Source organism: Lepisosteus platostomus, chromosome 8, assembly GCF_059453375.1.
Source record: "Lepisosteus platostomus isolate fLepPlt1 chromosome 8, fLepPlt1.hap1, whole genome shotgun sequence".
Lineage (NCBI taxonomy): Eukaryota > Metazoa > Chordata > Actinopteri > Semionotiformes > Lepisosteidae > Lepisosteus > Lepisosteus platostomus.
In genome coordinates this window covers 44,149,844-44,165,621 of record NC_142618.1, presented here as the reverse complement: position 1 = coordinate 44,165,621, position 15,778 = coordinate 44,149,844, and the positions used below count along the sequence as shown (strand labels likewise).

Sequence of the window (15,778 nt, the reverse complement as noted above, 5' to 3'; positions counted from 1 at the left end):
AAGAAATGTAAAAGCCTAATGGATTTCCAGTCTGTTGCTCTAGAGAATTGTGTTTTGTTTTTCAGACATAAACAGCACAGTATGATTCTTGTCCCTTTAAACACACCGGGTGTAAACATTATCAGACCCTTGACAGTATTTGGAGAAGATGGTAAGAGATCATTTTTGCCATCAAATGTGTTTCAGCCTGAAATTGAATATGCCTGAATAGCAAACTGTCAAGTTGTTGTTTTCTCTCTTTTGTTTTTGTATTGTCCTTCAAAATAATTGTATTTGAATCCTGTGTATTTTACCAAAATGTTTGTGTTTCGCTTACAGTATGCTGATAAAATGCTAAAAAAGTCAGTGTATCACCAAATGTACTGTAATAAATCATTTGAAACAATATTAAATAGGCTTGGCATTTATGGTTAAAGAGGTGAACACTATACTGATTAATTCATTGCATACTCCAAAAAGTGAAATGCTTCTTGTATTTGGTCTCCTCAGATGCTCTCCATGGAGGTCACTTTGAGGTACATTTTGATCATGTCCGTGTACCTGCATCCAACATAATTCTAGGTAAGTTCATCTTAGAGCATTGCATTATACAGTATATTGATTACAAGAAGCTAAAATGCAAAACTGCTGTATGATGTATATTCTTTATTATTAGTCTATCCAAAACTAATAATTACACATTTTTATCCATATTCTGTCATTTATATTTCTGAGGATTAGTTACAACACTGCAGTTGTCATTTAGGATCTGAGGTTTAGTTGTAAATTAATTATGCAAGTAGAAACTGATTTAACTACTGAAAAACTACTGTATCTTTCTCTTTTCTCAGTTGTCACCAGGGGTCTGTTTTAACATACGTGCACCGTAATTAGTCTTTTAAAAATAGGGATTGGCACATTAAATAACAGGTTTCATGCCTTTGCATTTGGAGCACACATACTGTACAAAAATAACTTGTTTCAATCCGGGCTATTCTAGAGGTCAGCTGTGACTGTACTTTCCCAAGAGGTACAAAATTAATTGGGCACCACTGGATTTTAACTTGGTTTGAAAAAGAGTATTTGTTTTGGTTTTGCAATGCAGTAGTGACCCCTTCAGCTACACATGCACCTCTTGTGAAAATAAGTATTTGACCTAATTTTATGGTCACACTTTTACTAAATGTTGTAGTTTAGTAGAGTACCTCATAGTTTCTTTGCTTTAAGTTCTTGAATTCATGAAGCAAGGCCACTGTAACTGTAAGAGAGTTTTAGAAATGTTGAAAGTCACAGAGTACTGAATGGATTTGGCCAATGAGTTACACAGCAGAACTTGGTCTTTGGTAGAGTCAGAAACATTCAACAGCTTTCAGATAATGTGGTGTTCTCTACTCATGCTATAAACTCTTAAGGAGCCTGGTACTAGACCATGTAGTCTATTATACTGTATATTAGCAGGAGAACCTTAAGGTCCACTCTCATAGGATGTGAGTTATATACTGAAAGAGATTTAGTACAGGAACCTCAACATTCTTGGCATGCAGAGGCCTGTTTAGTGCCTCATTGTCACTTGCTGTTTTGACAGGAGAATGAAAGTTATTGAACCTATTTCTTTCAGGTGAAGGCCGAGGGTTCGAATTAGCCCAAGGTCGACTGGGACCTGGCCGTCTCCATCATTGTATGCGAGCCATTGGGCTAGCAGAGCGAGCTTTAGAGCTCTTGTGTCAGCGGGCTGCCAGCAGACAGACATTTGGAAAGAAACTGTACCAACACGTGAGTGTCTGAGGAAAAGAAAGTTTGCAACACCACTTCAAAGGAAGGAGATTAAGTTTTTTTGTTATCACTGATAGGAGAACACAAATATGCAGCTGTCCTGTAAACTGGTTTAAGCACATGAGCCTGTCTTTCTGTTTGCAATGACAGGATTTCTGGTGTCCAATTTATGTAACAGTGTGCAGTTCAAATTTATGTTTATATTGCTAGCATCTAGCATCTCAAAGCACATTAGAAAATAAAAAAAAATATGCACGTACTGTAAACTGTAGGAAACTACAGTTTTCACTGTTCAAATGCAAGCTGAAAGTGAATTTTACTGACCACACAGAGACTCTCCTGTAGCTCCAGCCAATTCAACTAGATGCCTTGGAACAACCAGGAAGTCTGTGTTTTGTGAATCATAGAGGAAAATTAGAAACATGGATAAGGAAGGCCACTGCCCATTATGGACTTGTTGTTTTGTTATTCTAGAATAAATATTGCCAAAGCATCTGTAACAGTTTATGCTAACTCAGGGTTTACCAGTCAAATGAAAGATAGTGATAATAGCACTGGAATTCTCCATGGTAAAGTGCCAAATGAACATATGGTCTCTCACCAAATTTTGGCCACTTTAATGGTAGAAAATTGACTCATACAGAATGAATGGGGCTTGTTAAATTACTTGGATCCATAACTGTGTTTTACTACCCTCTGATCACACTCATTGCCTTATCTACTAAAAACGTTTGGAAGAAAACATACAACAATGCCAAATGTATGACTCTACCTCAAACACAAGCACATAATAATGGCTTGAAATTACAGAAGGCCATTTTGCCTCTTTAGCTTCTTTATTCTTTTACAGTAGCTAATTGATCCAAGGATCTGATCAAATTGTTTCTTGAAAGAAGCCAGAGTACTGGCTTCATCAACATTCAGGAGCTTGCTCCATACACCCACAACCCTTTGTATAAAAAGTGCTTCCTGTTTTCAGTTTTAAATGCACATATAAAATATTTCCACTTGTGTCCTCTAAATAGTGTTTCACTGTTGATTGGCTATGCAGATGAATTTATCAGTGCCTTGGAGAAAATGTAACACTTAAATCAAGTCATTTCCAAGACTTTTCTTTTGAAGATCATCACATTCAATATAAAAAAATCAAATATACAATACATGCACAAAAGAATCATCTGTTGAGCAGGGGTATGGCCACAGGTATAAATGAGAATTTTAACCTGTTTATTGGCAAATCTGTATCTGTGTTCAGCGGAAGCCTAGGAATATACTTTATTTAATTTCCCTTCTCTGAGGTAATCCAGAGCAGGAATGTGTTTTTCATACATAATATCCTAAATAAATCTATTTACAAAAGTTAAGAAAATCAATTAATAATTACTGTATACTAGCATGGACTGTTTTCCTGTTATTGTTTGATTGTAAACAAAAAACAAACATCAGTTCTTAGAATATTTTAAGTTGGTCTCTTCTTTGAGACTAAATATTTTTCTCTAAAGAAAAACATAACTGTAAAACCTTAAGTCAGCAAACCTGTAATTTGTTTTTGCAAAATTGAAGTGAAAATAACGTTTTTCTTGGAACAGTTTTCAACAGTGATACAGATGTTTGTTTTGTGGAGAAAGGAAAAATGGAGTAAAGAAACTCATTACTTAACTATTGCCCCATAATGGTTCAATAAATGCTGACCAGAGGAGGTAATTATGTATACAATGGACTCTATGTATGTATACTAAGTATACAATGGGGGGTATTTATGTATACAACTGGTTTAGCTACTTGTTTAATGCCAATTGCAATTAATAAAATAGAAACTTCTGAAATCTTCTGTTATGCCCCATTGATACTTGTTTATGAAGGAGTATATCAAACAATTTGTTCAGAAGATACAAATACCAATAATGTAGTTAGAATGGGCCTTTGTTTGAGGGATGACTGCCTGGCCAAATAGTTGGAGAAGTCAGTACCCCCATTACTGAATTGCGTGTGCAGTCATTGTGAGCATTATGAAATCTGAGAAAACTGCTGTCTGTTTAGACCTGTTTATGCAGATGAGCCAGTGACAGTCTAGTTTTAAAAGAGAAGGATGTACAGTACCTAAGTTTTGAAAAATATATTTCTAGCTGTGCACATAGATAGGTGCTGTGGCTTTACTGGTATGAATAACTAATTTCTAGTGGTTCCTGGTGAATATGGGATAAATACATTTATTTCATCAAAGTAATTTGCTCTTGCTTTGTTGAAGGACAAGCTACAATACAGTATGTACTAAATACCAAGTGTCTTCAAAACATGCAGTCTTTCTTTAAATTCGACTAATAACTTGTCTATGTTAGGGTGGATAATGAAATGTATTAGAGATTTTCTTGTGTATTTCAACATAGTTTTCCTGCTGTTTATTTAGAGCAAATACTTTTGAACTTTTGTAGCAATCTGGTGCCATCTAGAGCTTAGGAATACATGTTATTCTGTATTGTTGTTTTATTGTGGATTCAAGCATTTACTCAGCACTAATAACACTCTTGTTGACTGGGGGAGTATGTCACAGTAACTGGGCAGAAGATCCTTGTTACCCATCACACTCTGAACATCAGCAGCCCTATTAGATCACGTGCTAAATACAGTCTAAAGAAATGGGTCTTGAGCCTTGATTTAAAGGCTGAGGCCCTAGTGGCTTTTTTTTTTGTTTTGGGAGGTTGTTCCACAATTTAGAGGCCCAGTATTTAAAGGGTGTTCTACACACAGCTACTGTGGAGATTCTGATCCAATTCAGTCCATTTACTACAATCTGGAAGCCGACGAAAATACGCTAAAAATCGAGATCTAGGGTTGCTTTTTTTGTTTTATTAAAGTGACACACAGTCATATTCTGAATGAGGTGAAATCTGGATATAATGCAATTTAGTGTTGCAGAAAAGACTGGACTGCATGTAGAAAATGCGTGCATTAGTTTTTCTGTGTACTGTGTTGAAAGAAATCATTTTATTTTGGAAACATTTCTAATATGGAGAAAGCCTAATATAGAGAGCGGTTAGAAAAGGGATGGATAGTTTTGTTAGTGTTTTTTGGATGGGTTGTACTGTACATTAACAATTCTCTAGTCCATGGATTCTGTACCTGTCCTGTGGAAGAGTTGCATAAAGGTTTATCCATTTTCTAACCACTTCCTCCCATTCAGGGTTGTGTGGGAGCTGGAGCCTATCCTGGCAAGAAATGGGCACAAGGAAGGGTATATCCTGGATGGGATGCCAGTCCATCACGGGGTACTCACATACTCACACAGGCACAACTGCAAAGCCGCATACACTTGTACCTGCTGTAGGGCCACGTTTCCTAGAAGCCAATTAACCTACCAGTATGTCTTTGGATTGTGGGAGAAAACCCATGCAAAACTGGCGAAAACATACAGTACAAACTCCACACAGATAGCAGCCCTGGTCTGTAATTGAACCCAGTGCCTCAGCACTGTCCCACTACATATGAATTGAAAAAATGCCTTGAGAAAACCAGGAATGTTTGAGTGTTACATGGCTCCCTGAGCTAAAATATCAGCATGTTTGTTTCTTTTAATCATGTTGCTCTTTTGATGACTGCAGGGAGCTGTTGCCCATTGGATTGCCGAATGTCGCATTGCCATCGAACAAGCTCGCCTGCTGACTCTCAGTGCTGCAAATGCCATTGATGTCTTAGGAAACACAGCAGCAAGGAAGCAGGCATGTTAAAAGTGTTATTATGTGTCTTTATCAACCTTATAATTTATTGCTTTTTGATATTTTGCATGTCACTTTAAACACGTTTTTATGTCTACATTTTGTCTATTGTCTACACAACAAAGTTGTCCTTTGCAGATTTATATTGTGATCCTGTGTCAAAATGACAGTAGGTTAAGAACTGACATGAAGATCAGCTGGCGACAAAATAAAGAAGATACAGTATGAGGGCTTCTGTCATTTTGAGGAACATTAGGTATTTTCAAAATGAACAAAATCTCTAAATGAATGAAGTCAGCAAAAAAGTGACGAAGAAAACGTCAAGTTTCTTAGTGGAAATTTGAAGTGCTTTACAAAAATTAAGCTTTAATTTCATAACTGTCTAGAGATGTCTAGACAGAGCTGTGAATCAACTAGGACTATTTCACTGCAAGGTACAGTATTTAGATAATGTGCTGTGGAGCATTAGACCTGCAAACACTGAATAGTATTTAATTTCTGAAAACATGCAGAAATCATGTATTGTCTTCATGAACTTGGTCATGTACAGAAGATTCACATGAAAAAGGAAAAAACAAAATGAAAAACATATGATTGCAATTATTTTGGGGTTATGAAAAACAAAAATTAAGAGATTGAGACCAACAACGTAAACAACACACATATTTCTGAAGGGTTTCTCCAAAAGTGGAGCTCAAACCTCAGAATTTTTTTTATAAAGTGAGTATAATACTCTATGGACACAGAGTATTATAGTAGCAATGAAGAAGCTGGAAGAAGAAGATTCTCCCCGAATAATGCCCCCCAACGTTTGTTCTACGTTGTTATTATAGGCGTTCATGTTACAGGTTGTTAGAGTTTCTGTAGCATTCTGGATGGCAGTGAAGTTCATTAATGGGCTTCTCCTCTCTTGCAGATTGCAATGATTAAAGTAGCTGCTGCTAGAATGGCTTGCAAGGTGGTGGACTTTGCCATTCAGGTTCATGGAGGGGCTGGCATGTGTGGGGACTTCCCATTAGCTCAAATGTAAGTAGGAAACTCAACAATCACTGACATTTATTTCTATGGTGAGTATAGAATATGGGCCTTGCAATACAATCTCCATTCTAGTCAATGTGAGCAGAACAGTCTGCACTGTTTGTGATATACAGTACTGTAACAATGGCTTTGCCTCATAGTTTTCTGTTCTAAACATTGTTGTAACAGTTTGTTGTTTACTAGCTCCTTTGAAAACATGATAAGCATATAAACCTGATTAGCATATACTTTCTCTTAGCTATTGTAGTGAACAAAATACTGTTTCAAATATCATATTAATACTTATATCAATACAGGGAGCCTTGTTCTAAAAAAGTGGTTGTTGGAAAACTATTATTTGTCCATTATTATTATTCCATTCTTATTGGAGGAACATACTTAGAGATTTCTGGAGGTTTGAAATGGACCCAGTTATTCATAAGAACCAAAGAAGATTGGTAGTTATTAGCTACAGTGTAACAAATTAATCCAATGGGTCTCTCCCAGATATATCTTTTGAACAAAGATTTCTATAAACCCCTTGCTGTCTGCCTTCTTTGCATGCCCTACAGCTGCATCTAAACACATCAGATTCACCCTGGGAGCTACAAACATCCCATTCACATTAGCAACTCAGTGACAGAGTTCAAATCTAACATTCAGAGAGTACTAAGCTGCTATTGTTAGTATGAACTGACAGCCTGTGCCTGCAAAAACATTGGAGCATTCTAGCAAAAATATCTCAGGCTGCTATACTTGTTTGGACTATTAGTATTTTTGTACTGCTAACCTTAGAGTGAGGGTCTCATCATATGTTATTTGCAACTTAAAAGACTAGATTGGCAAGGATAATAAGCATTAATTTGATAGGTTAATGATCAGCACTGCTGTACACAACTACAGCACCTACTGTACAGAGAAGGCACTTGAAGTACACTGACATGGCTGAATCTAGACATGTATTGTACTTTACAAATTTATTTCCACTCAAATTAATGTTAGCAGATGATGATGAAGTTAATATCCAAATGGTCCCACATTATTTGGTCAAAATCCTTTTTTGTATGTGGAAACTGAACATTTACTGTAAGCTTTTTGATATTAAACAGCACATGGATCAGTTTGTCAAGACAGCAAAAATACATTATACATGTACTGTATAGTGTTGCAGTTACACACATTACATATTGTAGCCAACACTTTGATGGATGCAATTGACTCTTTGACTCTTTATAAGTGTTTATAACTATTTTACATCAAATTAATCTCATATATATAAATTACACATGTGAACATCAGAAATGTGTTTATAAACATGTAATCAATTGTCATCAGAGGTCAATTCATACCAGGCAGTTTAAGCTTTATTAATGCTTAGTGTTACAGGGGATGTAGAATTAATACAAGGAAAATTTCAATAACCTATTGTGAGCTTGTGTATATTTTGTTCATATCCGAAACAAATAACATTTCCTGTAGCTTGTTTCTTTGTCTTAATAAGCCTCAGAACATAGTAGAATAGAGATCTACAATATGTATCCTAGCTTTATTGATTATCAAGTTATAAGATAAGATCACTTTATTGGCCATATACAATTTCTTGTATTAGGAATTTGTCTTTGCACGTACCCCAACTTACTCTCCATGAGACACACAGACAGGGAGAGACGCTTGGGGTCAGAGCACAGGGTCAGCCATTTATACAGCGCCCCTGGAGCAGCTAGGGTTAAAGGCCTTGCTCAGGGGCCCAATAGAGTAGGATTCCTCTGCCGGCCGCAGGATTGGAACCGGCAACCTTCCAGCCACAGGCGCAGATCGTTAGCCACAGAGCCACCGCACCGACCTCTGAACTGCTTTAAAACAAACTCTTTATTTGTTTTTTACATTGTTTATTTTTTATATATCAAGAGTAGTGATTTCAGTGTCTGTTAACCATGCCCTTTCTTACAGGTATTCCTATGTGCGGACACTGCGCATTGCTGATGGCCCAGATGAGGTCCATCTGTCGTCCATAGCCACAATGGAACTGAAAGACCAGTTGAAGAAGTTCTCTGCTAAGCTGTGAAACTGGAGATGGGGTGTTTAAAAGTCATAGTATAACACAGTGTTGACTGCACACTATTTTATTATAAAAAAAAGAAATGGGATTTATTAGAGAGCATATTATCAACATCACAGGATTGAAAATCGGCACTTTATCAGAGCATACTGTATCTGTATCATAGTTTTCTTTTCTAAACAACATGAAGTGTGCCTTTAACTACAGGATGTCTTGCAATATATCCTTTAAAAATACTACAAAATTACTTCCTGACTTAATTTTTAATCAGCAGCAACATTAATATGGCTAATGATAACACAATAAACCATATATAATTTGGACCAAATTATAGTCTTTTGACTAAAATGGTAAATACCATTGTGAGTTACTTATTAAATCCGATTTCATTTGTTTTCCTACATAGTTTAATGTAAGTGTACTACATTAATGTTCTGTTATACAGTGTAGTGTAATGTGACATAAGTAGCTGATCAGAAAACATTACTTCTGAGCATTTTATTTTGTTGGATTTATAATTTCTGTAAATTTGTCTTACATGCATAATCATGGTGTCAAAATTTTGAAAAAAAAGTTGAAAATAAACATTGAAATGTTTTCTTTTAGATCTTTATTTGTTAAGAACAACAACTGTATCTTTGAACAAAATGGAAAAGCAAGATTTATCCCTTTTTATACCCAAAGTCTATTAGAATGAATGTCCAGCAATCTGTTAATGCCACATTGTAAAAAAATAGTGTTTTCAAGCAGCATTAATTTGGGATTAATACTCAAGAAACATGGTGCTCATTGGTTATCATTGTAAAGCTAGAAGGTCTCCAACCTTCAGTCACATTTTCATTTTACTGTTTTTAAAGCTACTCATCTGAAATTATAACATGCAGCACTAATTAAGCCTATGCTTGCACTATATTACTGTATATAATGGGAAATACTTTACTATTATGATGAGAAAACACACAGTAATCATTGCAGATTATGTAGAATCTTCATCAAAACCCCTATTTTTTACATAAATACACAAGGCAAATGAAGTGAAAATATAAACTAATCTGCCAAAAAAGTTATCTTTATTACCTTTTATCTGTTTACAGTATTTTGCTTGACAGTATTGTAAGTCCTTCTCATTATAATGAGAAATGCAAATAACTTTTTTCCCCACTTATGGGCCCCAAAATCCAAGTCATTGTAGGGTTAGTGTTTTAATTATACCACTCTGGGTATTTCTAAGATACTGTACCTAAAACTCACCCTTGAACCAATATGGGGAAGCAATTTCTGGCATCTCTCCCTGATATACTGAGATATACATACTGAGAGGGATGTCAGCACAAACAAACACACACGGAGAGCTTAGATGCACAGATCTAACCAACACGTCTTTAAAAGGTTTGGAGAAAACAAGAACTGAAATATTTCATCTTCTGTTTGATTTAAATATGAAAAAACTTTTGGCCCCACTGTGGAATCTTTTAAGCCCCCACCTCAAGACTCAATATTATGGCAAGAACCAAAGAAGTGCTCACCACCTCTGAAGGATTCGGGTCCTGACAACAAGTCCTACAGTAGGTGTCAGAATAGAGCTTTGTTAGAATCCTTCTTATAATCTTTTTCACTACAAAATGCTGTCCTTTTTACCATTAATGAATTCACACTCACTCATTGTTTGTTGTTTTTTTTTAAAAAAGAGTTTACACACAATGTTAAAGTTTTCATTTTTTTTTACTTTAAAAGTATCATGCTGGTAAATTGTTGTTTTCCATTTAGTCTTGTTACAAAGGTCTACACAGTATACTGTATACTGTATGCTCTACTTCAGCTGAGGCTATAATTTTTTGCAATACAAACATACACACGTGTAGTAAAGAATTTCCAGCGGTCGAATACACAAAAATCATCAAAGTGTTTAAAGGAAGGCAAGACTGATATATTTATTCACACATTTGAATTCACTCTTTTTCAGAAAGATTGGAAAATAATTGCTTAATAGGAGCTTCTGTTCTATATCTATATTTGCAGTAAATATTCATACAGTGGTGAATGATCTTTGCTTTTCTCTCCTCTTTTGTCTAATATAAGACATTCCACATGTTCACTGTTAGCATAGTGCAAAAGTTCTGGTTGTGATTCTAAGAAGGAAGCAGATTAGAGTGTAAACGTGAAGATACCACAGCTGTGTTAACTACTTACTGTATGATACAGAGTCATTTTCAGGAATTCAGGCTTCATACAACATTCCGTTGAGCTCAAAGAATGTGTTGCCAATCATTTTTGTAACTTGCTCATCAACAGACGATTGTCTTGATTTTTTTCTTCTTTGCCATTAAATTCCGCTTGACTCTTGATCCCTGTGGAACAAAAAAGAGGAGGGAAGTCTGATTTTACCACAGATATTACATTATAAGCATTGGGTTAATAAAAAAGGAAAAGGTAAAGTTTCACTTCACAAAAAAAAAATTCAAATAAAAAGGTAATAGCTCTATTGAAGTACAGTACTTCATTTTAGTTTGAGCAAAAATGTTTGATAATCTAAAATGCTCACAGCAGTGGTGATCATGTTTGAGTACAATTGAGTAAATGTAATTTATTATTATTTCTTGATAACTTGCTTCAATACAAATCAGTAAGGTCTTGTTATATAGTGCGTCCAAGTCTTGACCCCAATTTTTTGTTTGTTTTACATTTAAGGTACCTTCCATATCTAAAAACATGCATGTACAGTATGTTTTAGAGAAGACTGTTAACGCCATTTCCATTCTAAGCTAAATATTTGCATTTTTTCCAATAATCCATTGAGAGATTGGGAAGAAAAATGACAACTCGCATAGCAATAAACAATAACTGATTTTAGGAAAGATCCACAGCGTTTTAATGGTAGAAAATGTCCAGGAGTCAACAATATCCTGGTGATCTTAACTGCTGCATGGAGTCTGCAACAAAGCATTTACTGTAAGTTATACTGCAAAAATGGGGCAAATGTTGTTTGTTGAAAGCAAGACCTTTTTGGTCTGAAAAGAAAATGTTTAGTGGAAACGACACAGCACATCATTCTAATTTTTCGTCTATGCTGATGTCTGTTTTTTTGCTTGTATTTGGATGGACTGCTGTAACACATCAATTTCCCTTTGGGATCAATAAAGTCTTATCTATCCAGACAGTACCATCCCTTCTGTCATTATGTTATGGAGCTGGATCTCATTGGCAGGGCCTGAGAATCTGGTCAAGACTGAGGGGAGAAATGAAGGAAAACCTTCTTTCGTCTACCAAGGATCTAAAACTGGGATAAAATTCATCTTTCTGCAGATCACAGTTACATTGGATCAGCTTAATGAGAGTAAAGTGAATATTCGGTGGCATTGTCAAACTCCCCTCAGTAGTCAGGGCCCAAATTGCTAGTCAAATATCTTTAGCAGGTCCATTTCCTTCAGGTCTGTCGGCTGGCAATTTCTGCAAGAGTCTCACCCTCAGTCAACTATTTCCAGACTCATCATAAAACCAAGGAGCTGCTGGGCTGCACTCCCAATCCGAAAGAATATCTGTGGTCAAGATTGGAGAATTGCTATACATCAGCAATCTCCAACGAACTTCACAGAGCTTAAACATTTAAAAAAAGGATGAGAATTGCAGCATCCTGGTGTGCAAAGGCAAGCAGTAATTCAGGGAGTGAATCCATACTGTTTACTTTATACTGTAACATCAATATATTTTAGTTTGGGATTTTGCTTTGCAGATTTTTCTAATAACTACTATACCCATAAAACATGTTTAGATTAACGAATCAAGTTTTGATTTAAATATTTTAATTTTAAAAAATTATTTTAAAAAATGGGTTCACCTAATTTATAATTCAAAATCTTTGGAAAAATACTGTAGGAATGATTTACTCAGGTATGGTTATGTGAATGGGATAATTGTTTAATTGTTTAATTGTTTGGCCCAAGGGTGGCCAAAGGCTAAATACCGTATGTCTCAAGACATCTTCCTAGGTCTCGTCCCATTAAGTAGAATTTACATTGCCATTTTTGAAAAATAATCGTTATTACATTTTCTAGAAAATACTTGTAGATGTACAGTACAGTGTGCTCTTCTGTGTCTTACTGTGTAACAGAATGAGAATGGGGGTGTAAAAACAGGGTTGAGCCAGCAGAGGGCAACATTGAGTCACTCCCAAAACGACGAAGTTCAACATTTCCAAGAGGATATTATGGAATTGGTTGCACCTGTAGGCGGCCGATTCCCTGTAAATAGATTAAGAAACCCCCTCACAGTCTTCCTGATGTTAGACATTTGTAATAATTTGAAAGATTTGGAATATACTGGACCGTTACAAAATGAAACAAAAGCATTAAAATTGGTATAAAGGAAAGAACCAGGCTCACCCTAAGTAGCAGCCTTGATCATTGCCGTGCCAGTCTACTAGTAAGAAAGAAGATGGGAAGAGTAAACTGGCCTAAATGGGATCAACCAAGTTAAGGCTACATTCCACTGCTACTTACCGTCTAAAGTAGGGGTTAGATGTACAGTTAAACAGACGTGAAACAGGGCTGGATAGGTTTAATAGGGCTGGATTGTATGCCACTTAAACTCCCACATACAGGGGAGGTTTTATTTGCAGGTTCCCTGCTACTAATTAATTTTGTGTCAACACAGTACCAGATTCTGAGTTTCAGAATGCTCTTATTCAGGTGTGTTGCTCTCTCTTGTTTAACTGATTAACTTACAGCATTAGAGCTGCTGACTCACACATAATGGCAAGCAAGGAGTTGTTGGAAACAGTCATCAAAGCAGAGTAACAGTTAGTACAGTAAGCGAGTTTGGAACTCAGGACTGACCACAGAAACAAGTTAAATAAATGTCTAATGAAGCAAGCAGATCAATAATAGCATCAATTACCATTAGGGAATGAAATTCAGTTTGAAAGAAATCCGGAAGATACAGTATTCCTCCAGAGGAAACCATGACTAATGGTTTCCTCTAACGAATGGAAATAAATTCTAAAGAATATGAAATCTTACCCTTTTGCCGGCTTAAACCCCAAAGTGATCTAAATGCTAATTAAAGCTTGAGAGTGATATTATTCTTTCTCTTGGTTTTATTTCTTGAAGTGATGCTCACTTTTGTTGGAGCCCTGGAGACTCCAAGAGCTGAAAAAATGTCTCAGAATGAAAAGGCTTCTTGAGTTCCTTCTTCTCATTCTGTAGAGATCTCTTTGTTCTTTCAGGTTGAAATGTTAAACTAATAGGACAGACCGTTCTTTTAACTGGATTATCTCTGCATTTTCTTTAATGTGTCTGTCAGGTTTGTACAACATCTCACACACATTTGCAGTTGAATCTAGAATGTATGGTCAGTAATCATAATGAAACAACCTACTTTAGATACACTCTAAGAGAAGATCCTTGTCATTCTGAAAACAATTGTATAGCTACGGAATATGACATGGGAATAATGTTGCTTATTTTTAACATTTTTAATGTAAAATACTGATGCATGGCTAACCATTATATTTAAACTGTTCCATTTTCTGTGCCAGTTGTTTATATTTAAGTCCTCATTTATTCATTTAATTTCTCATAAACCAGGATTGCATGAAGACAGCGTTTGGTATTGTAAATGCTGGCACTTAGCTATTGTACCAGAGTCAGATCAAAATCATTCTACCTACACTGTACTATGTCAATCAAATCATATTTAGGGATTGATTGTGCAGAAGATGGAAGAATAAAAGATAATTCCCCAGTGCCATAGTAGCTCACTAAACTAAGAAGCTAGAAATTAGAAACATTCAATGTTATGAACTACCGAGACCATTGAGACATTTCATAAGTTTCATAGCTAATTAAAGATTTAACCCTTGTATGACTATTAAATCAAATAAAAAAAATACTTTTTAAATGGAAAAGCACAGCCCTATTGAGACCACATTCCCCAGATTTTTCTGAGGGAATGAGATGCTGCTTTCAGTCACCTGACCAGTTGCAGAAAGCCAATTGAGTCAGGTGACTCCTTAAAATGCAGGAAGAGGAAGTGTCCAGGGCCAGTCAGTGAGAATGATAGTCAGTCTCATGGATCACGGCCATCACCTTGAATAGGTGACATCAGACTGACCCTCACAGTCTGTTGGGAAATTTAGTTTCCTCTCCCATGTGCACTCTCCTCCGAAAGTGGTGCTATTACCTCAGCCCTGTCATCAGGACAACTAAGACACAAGGCATAAACTCACCGGTTTCTTATGCTCACACCATTTCAGCTTGTCTACTCTCAACACCCTTGTCTACTCTCTAGACCCTCAGTCATATATCCAACATCTCCCTCGGTGTTGAAGGCTTTCAGTGGTAAGGGAAGGGAAGGCTCCACTGCATGCCTTCAACACATGATGCTTCAAGAAGCATCTCAGACCCACTGCTACCATACAGACAGGGACTTGTTTTCTTGCTCTCTGAATTTTGGCACCGTCACTCTCAGTCCGGTGACTCTGCATGCGGTAGCCAGCGTCGTGTGTTGAGGGCATGCAGTGGAGCCCTCCTTTCCATTGCCACTGCATGCCTTCAGCACAAAACACGTCAAGTAGCAGTAACACCCTTTCATGCCCTATACAGGACCTGTACCTTCCTTGAACTCAACTGAGTATTCAGAAAGGATCCTTTCCATCTCTCTGTCTCCTTGCGTAGAGTGAGGGACTCTCCAGAACCCTCGTTCTCATTCACTGCTTTTCAGTCCCACACTGAGAGCCCTCTCCCCTCCCCACTTTAGAAACAAGCCAGCTCTTAAAATAGAAAGGATTTCTCTAAATCCCCTCGCAAGGGCAGAATTGCAACCTGCAGTTTTTGCCGGTTCTTCTTTTCCAGCCCTCACACACAGCCACTAGTGTTACTGTTAACGTCTTATTAGAAGTGATTGTTGCTCAACTGCTGATTCAGCTCGCTCACAGAACACAGTTGCCTGCTTTAGGGACAGCTCAGCTTGCTCGCAATATTAAGCTTTCATCCAGCTGATGTAAAAGGAATAGTTATATTCAAACACAGTCTCTCTCAGCTTGTTCGCAGCACAGTGCCTACTCTCTCGTTACAGACAACAGGAGCATCTCAAACCCGCTGCTACTAAACACTGACTTGTTTTCTTGCTCTCTGAAATTTGGCACGGTCTCTCATTCTCCTGTCCCTCTGCATGAGGTAGCTAGACGGTTACACCTGCATGCCGGTGCCACATATGCTCTGGCTGTGTCACCTCTAACTCA

At 36.8% G+C, this 15,778-nt stretch overlaps 2 protein-coding genes across 3 annotated transcripts in view; one reads left to right on the top strand and one right to left on the bottom strand.

Annotated features, from left to right (window-relative positions):
• The window catches only part of acad11 (acyl-CoA dehydrogenase family, member 11), an 89,297-nt gene extending 80,159 nt beyond the window's left edge, over positions 1–9,138 (top strand). Inside the window, exons 15-20 of the mRNA XM_088643627.1 lie at positions 66–151; positions 490–561; positions 1,598–1,752; positions 5,352–5,468; positions 6,382–6,491; positions 8,433–9,138. Coding sequence (XP_088499753.1) covers positions 66–151; positions 490–561; positions 1,598–1,752; positions 5,352–5,468; positions 6,382–6,491; positions 8,433–8,547 — 655 coding nt within the window. The 3' untranslated portion in view covers positions 8,548–9,138. The remainder of the gene's footprint in view (positions 1–65; positions 152–489; positions 562–1,597; positions 1,753–5,351; positions 5,469–6,381; positions 6,492–8,432) is intronic.
• LOC148657391 (uncharacterized) overlaps positions 1–15,778 on the bottom strand; it is a 311,965-nt gene that overhangs the window by 284,475 nt on the left and 11,712 nt on the right. Inside the window, exon 6 of one of the 2 annotated variants that reach the window (XR_015940960.1) lies at positions 10,495–10,889. Coding sequence is in view for 1 of the 2 variants with exons in the window: in XM_088643635.1 (XP_088499761.1) it covers positions 10,827–10,889 (63 nt within the window). In the remaining variant the exon portion in view is untranslated. Of the gene's footprint in view, positions 1–10,244; positions 10,890–15,778 lie in introns of those variants that run through there. The other variant, XM_088643635.1, reaches the window with a different exon arrangement.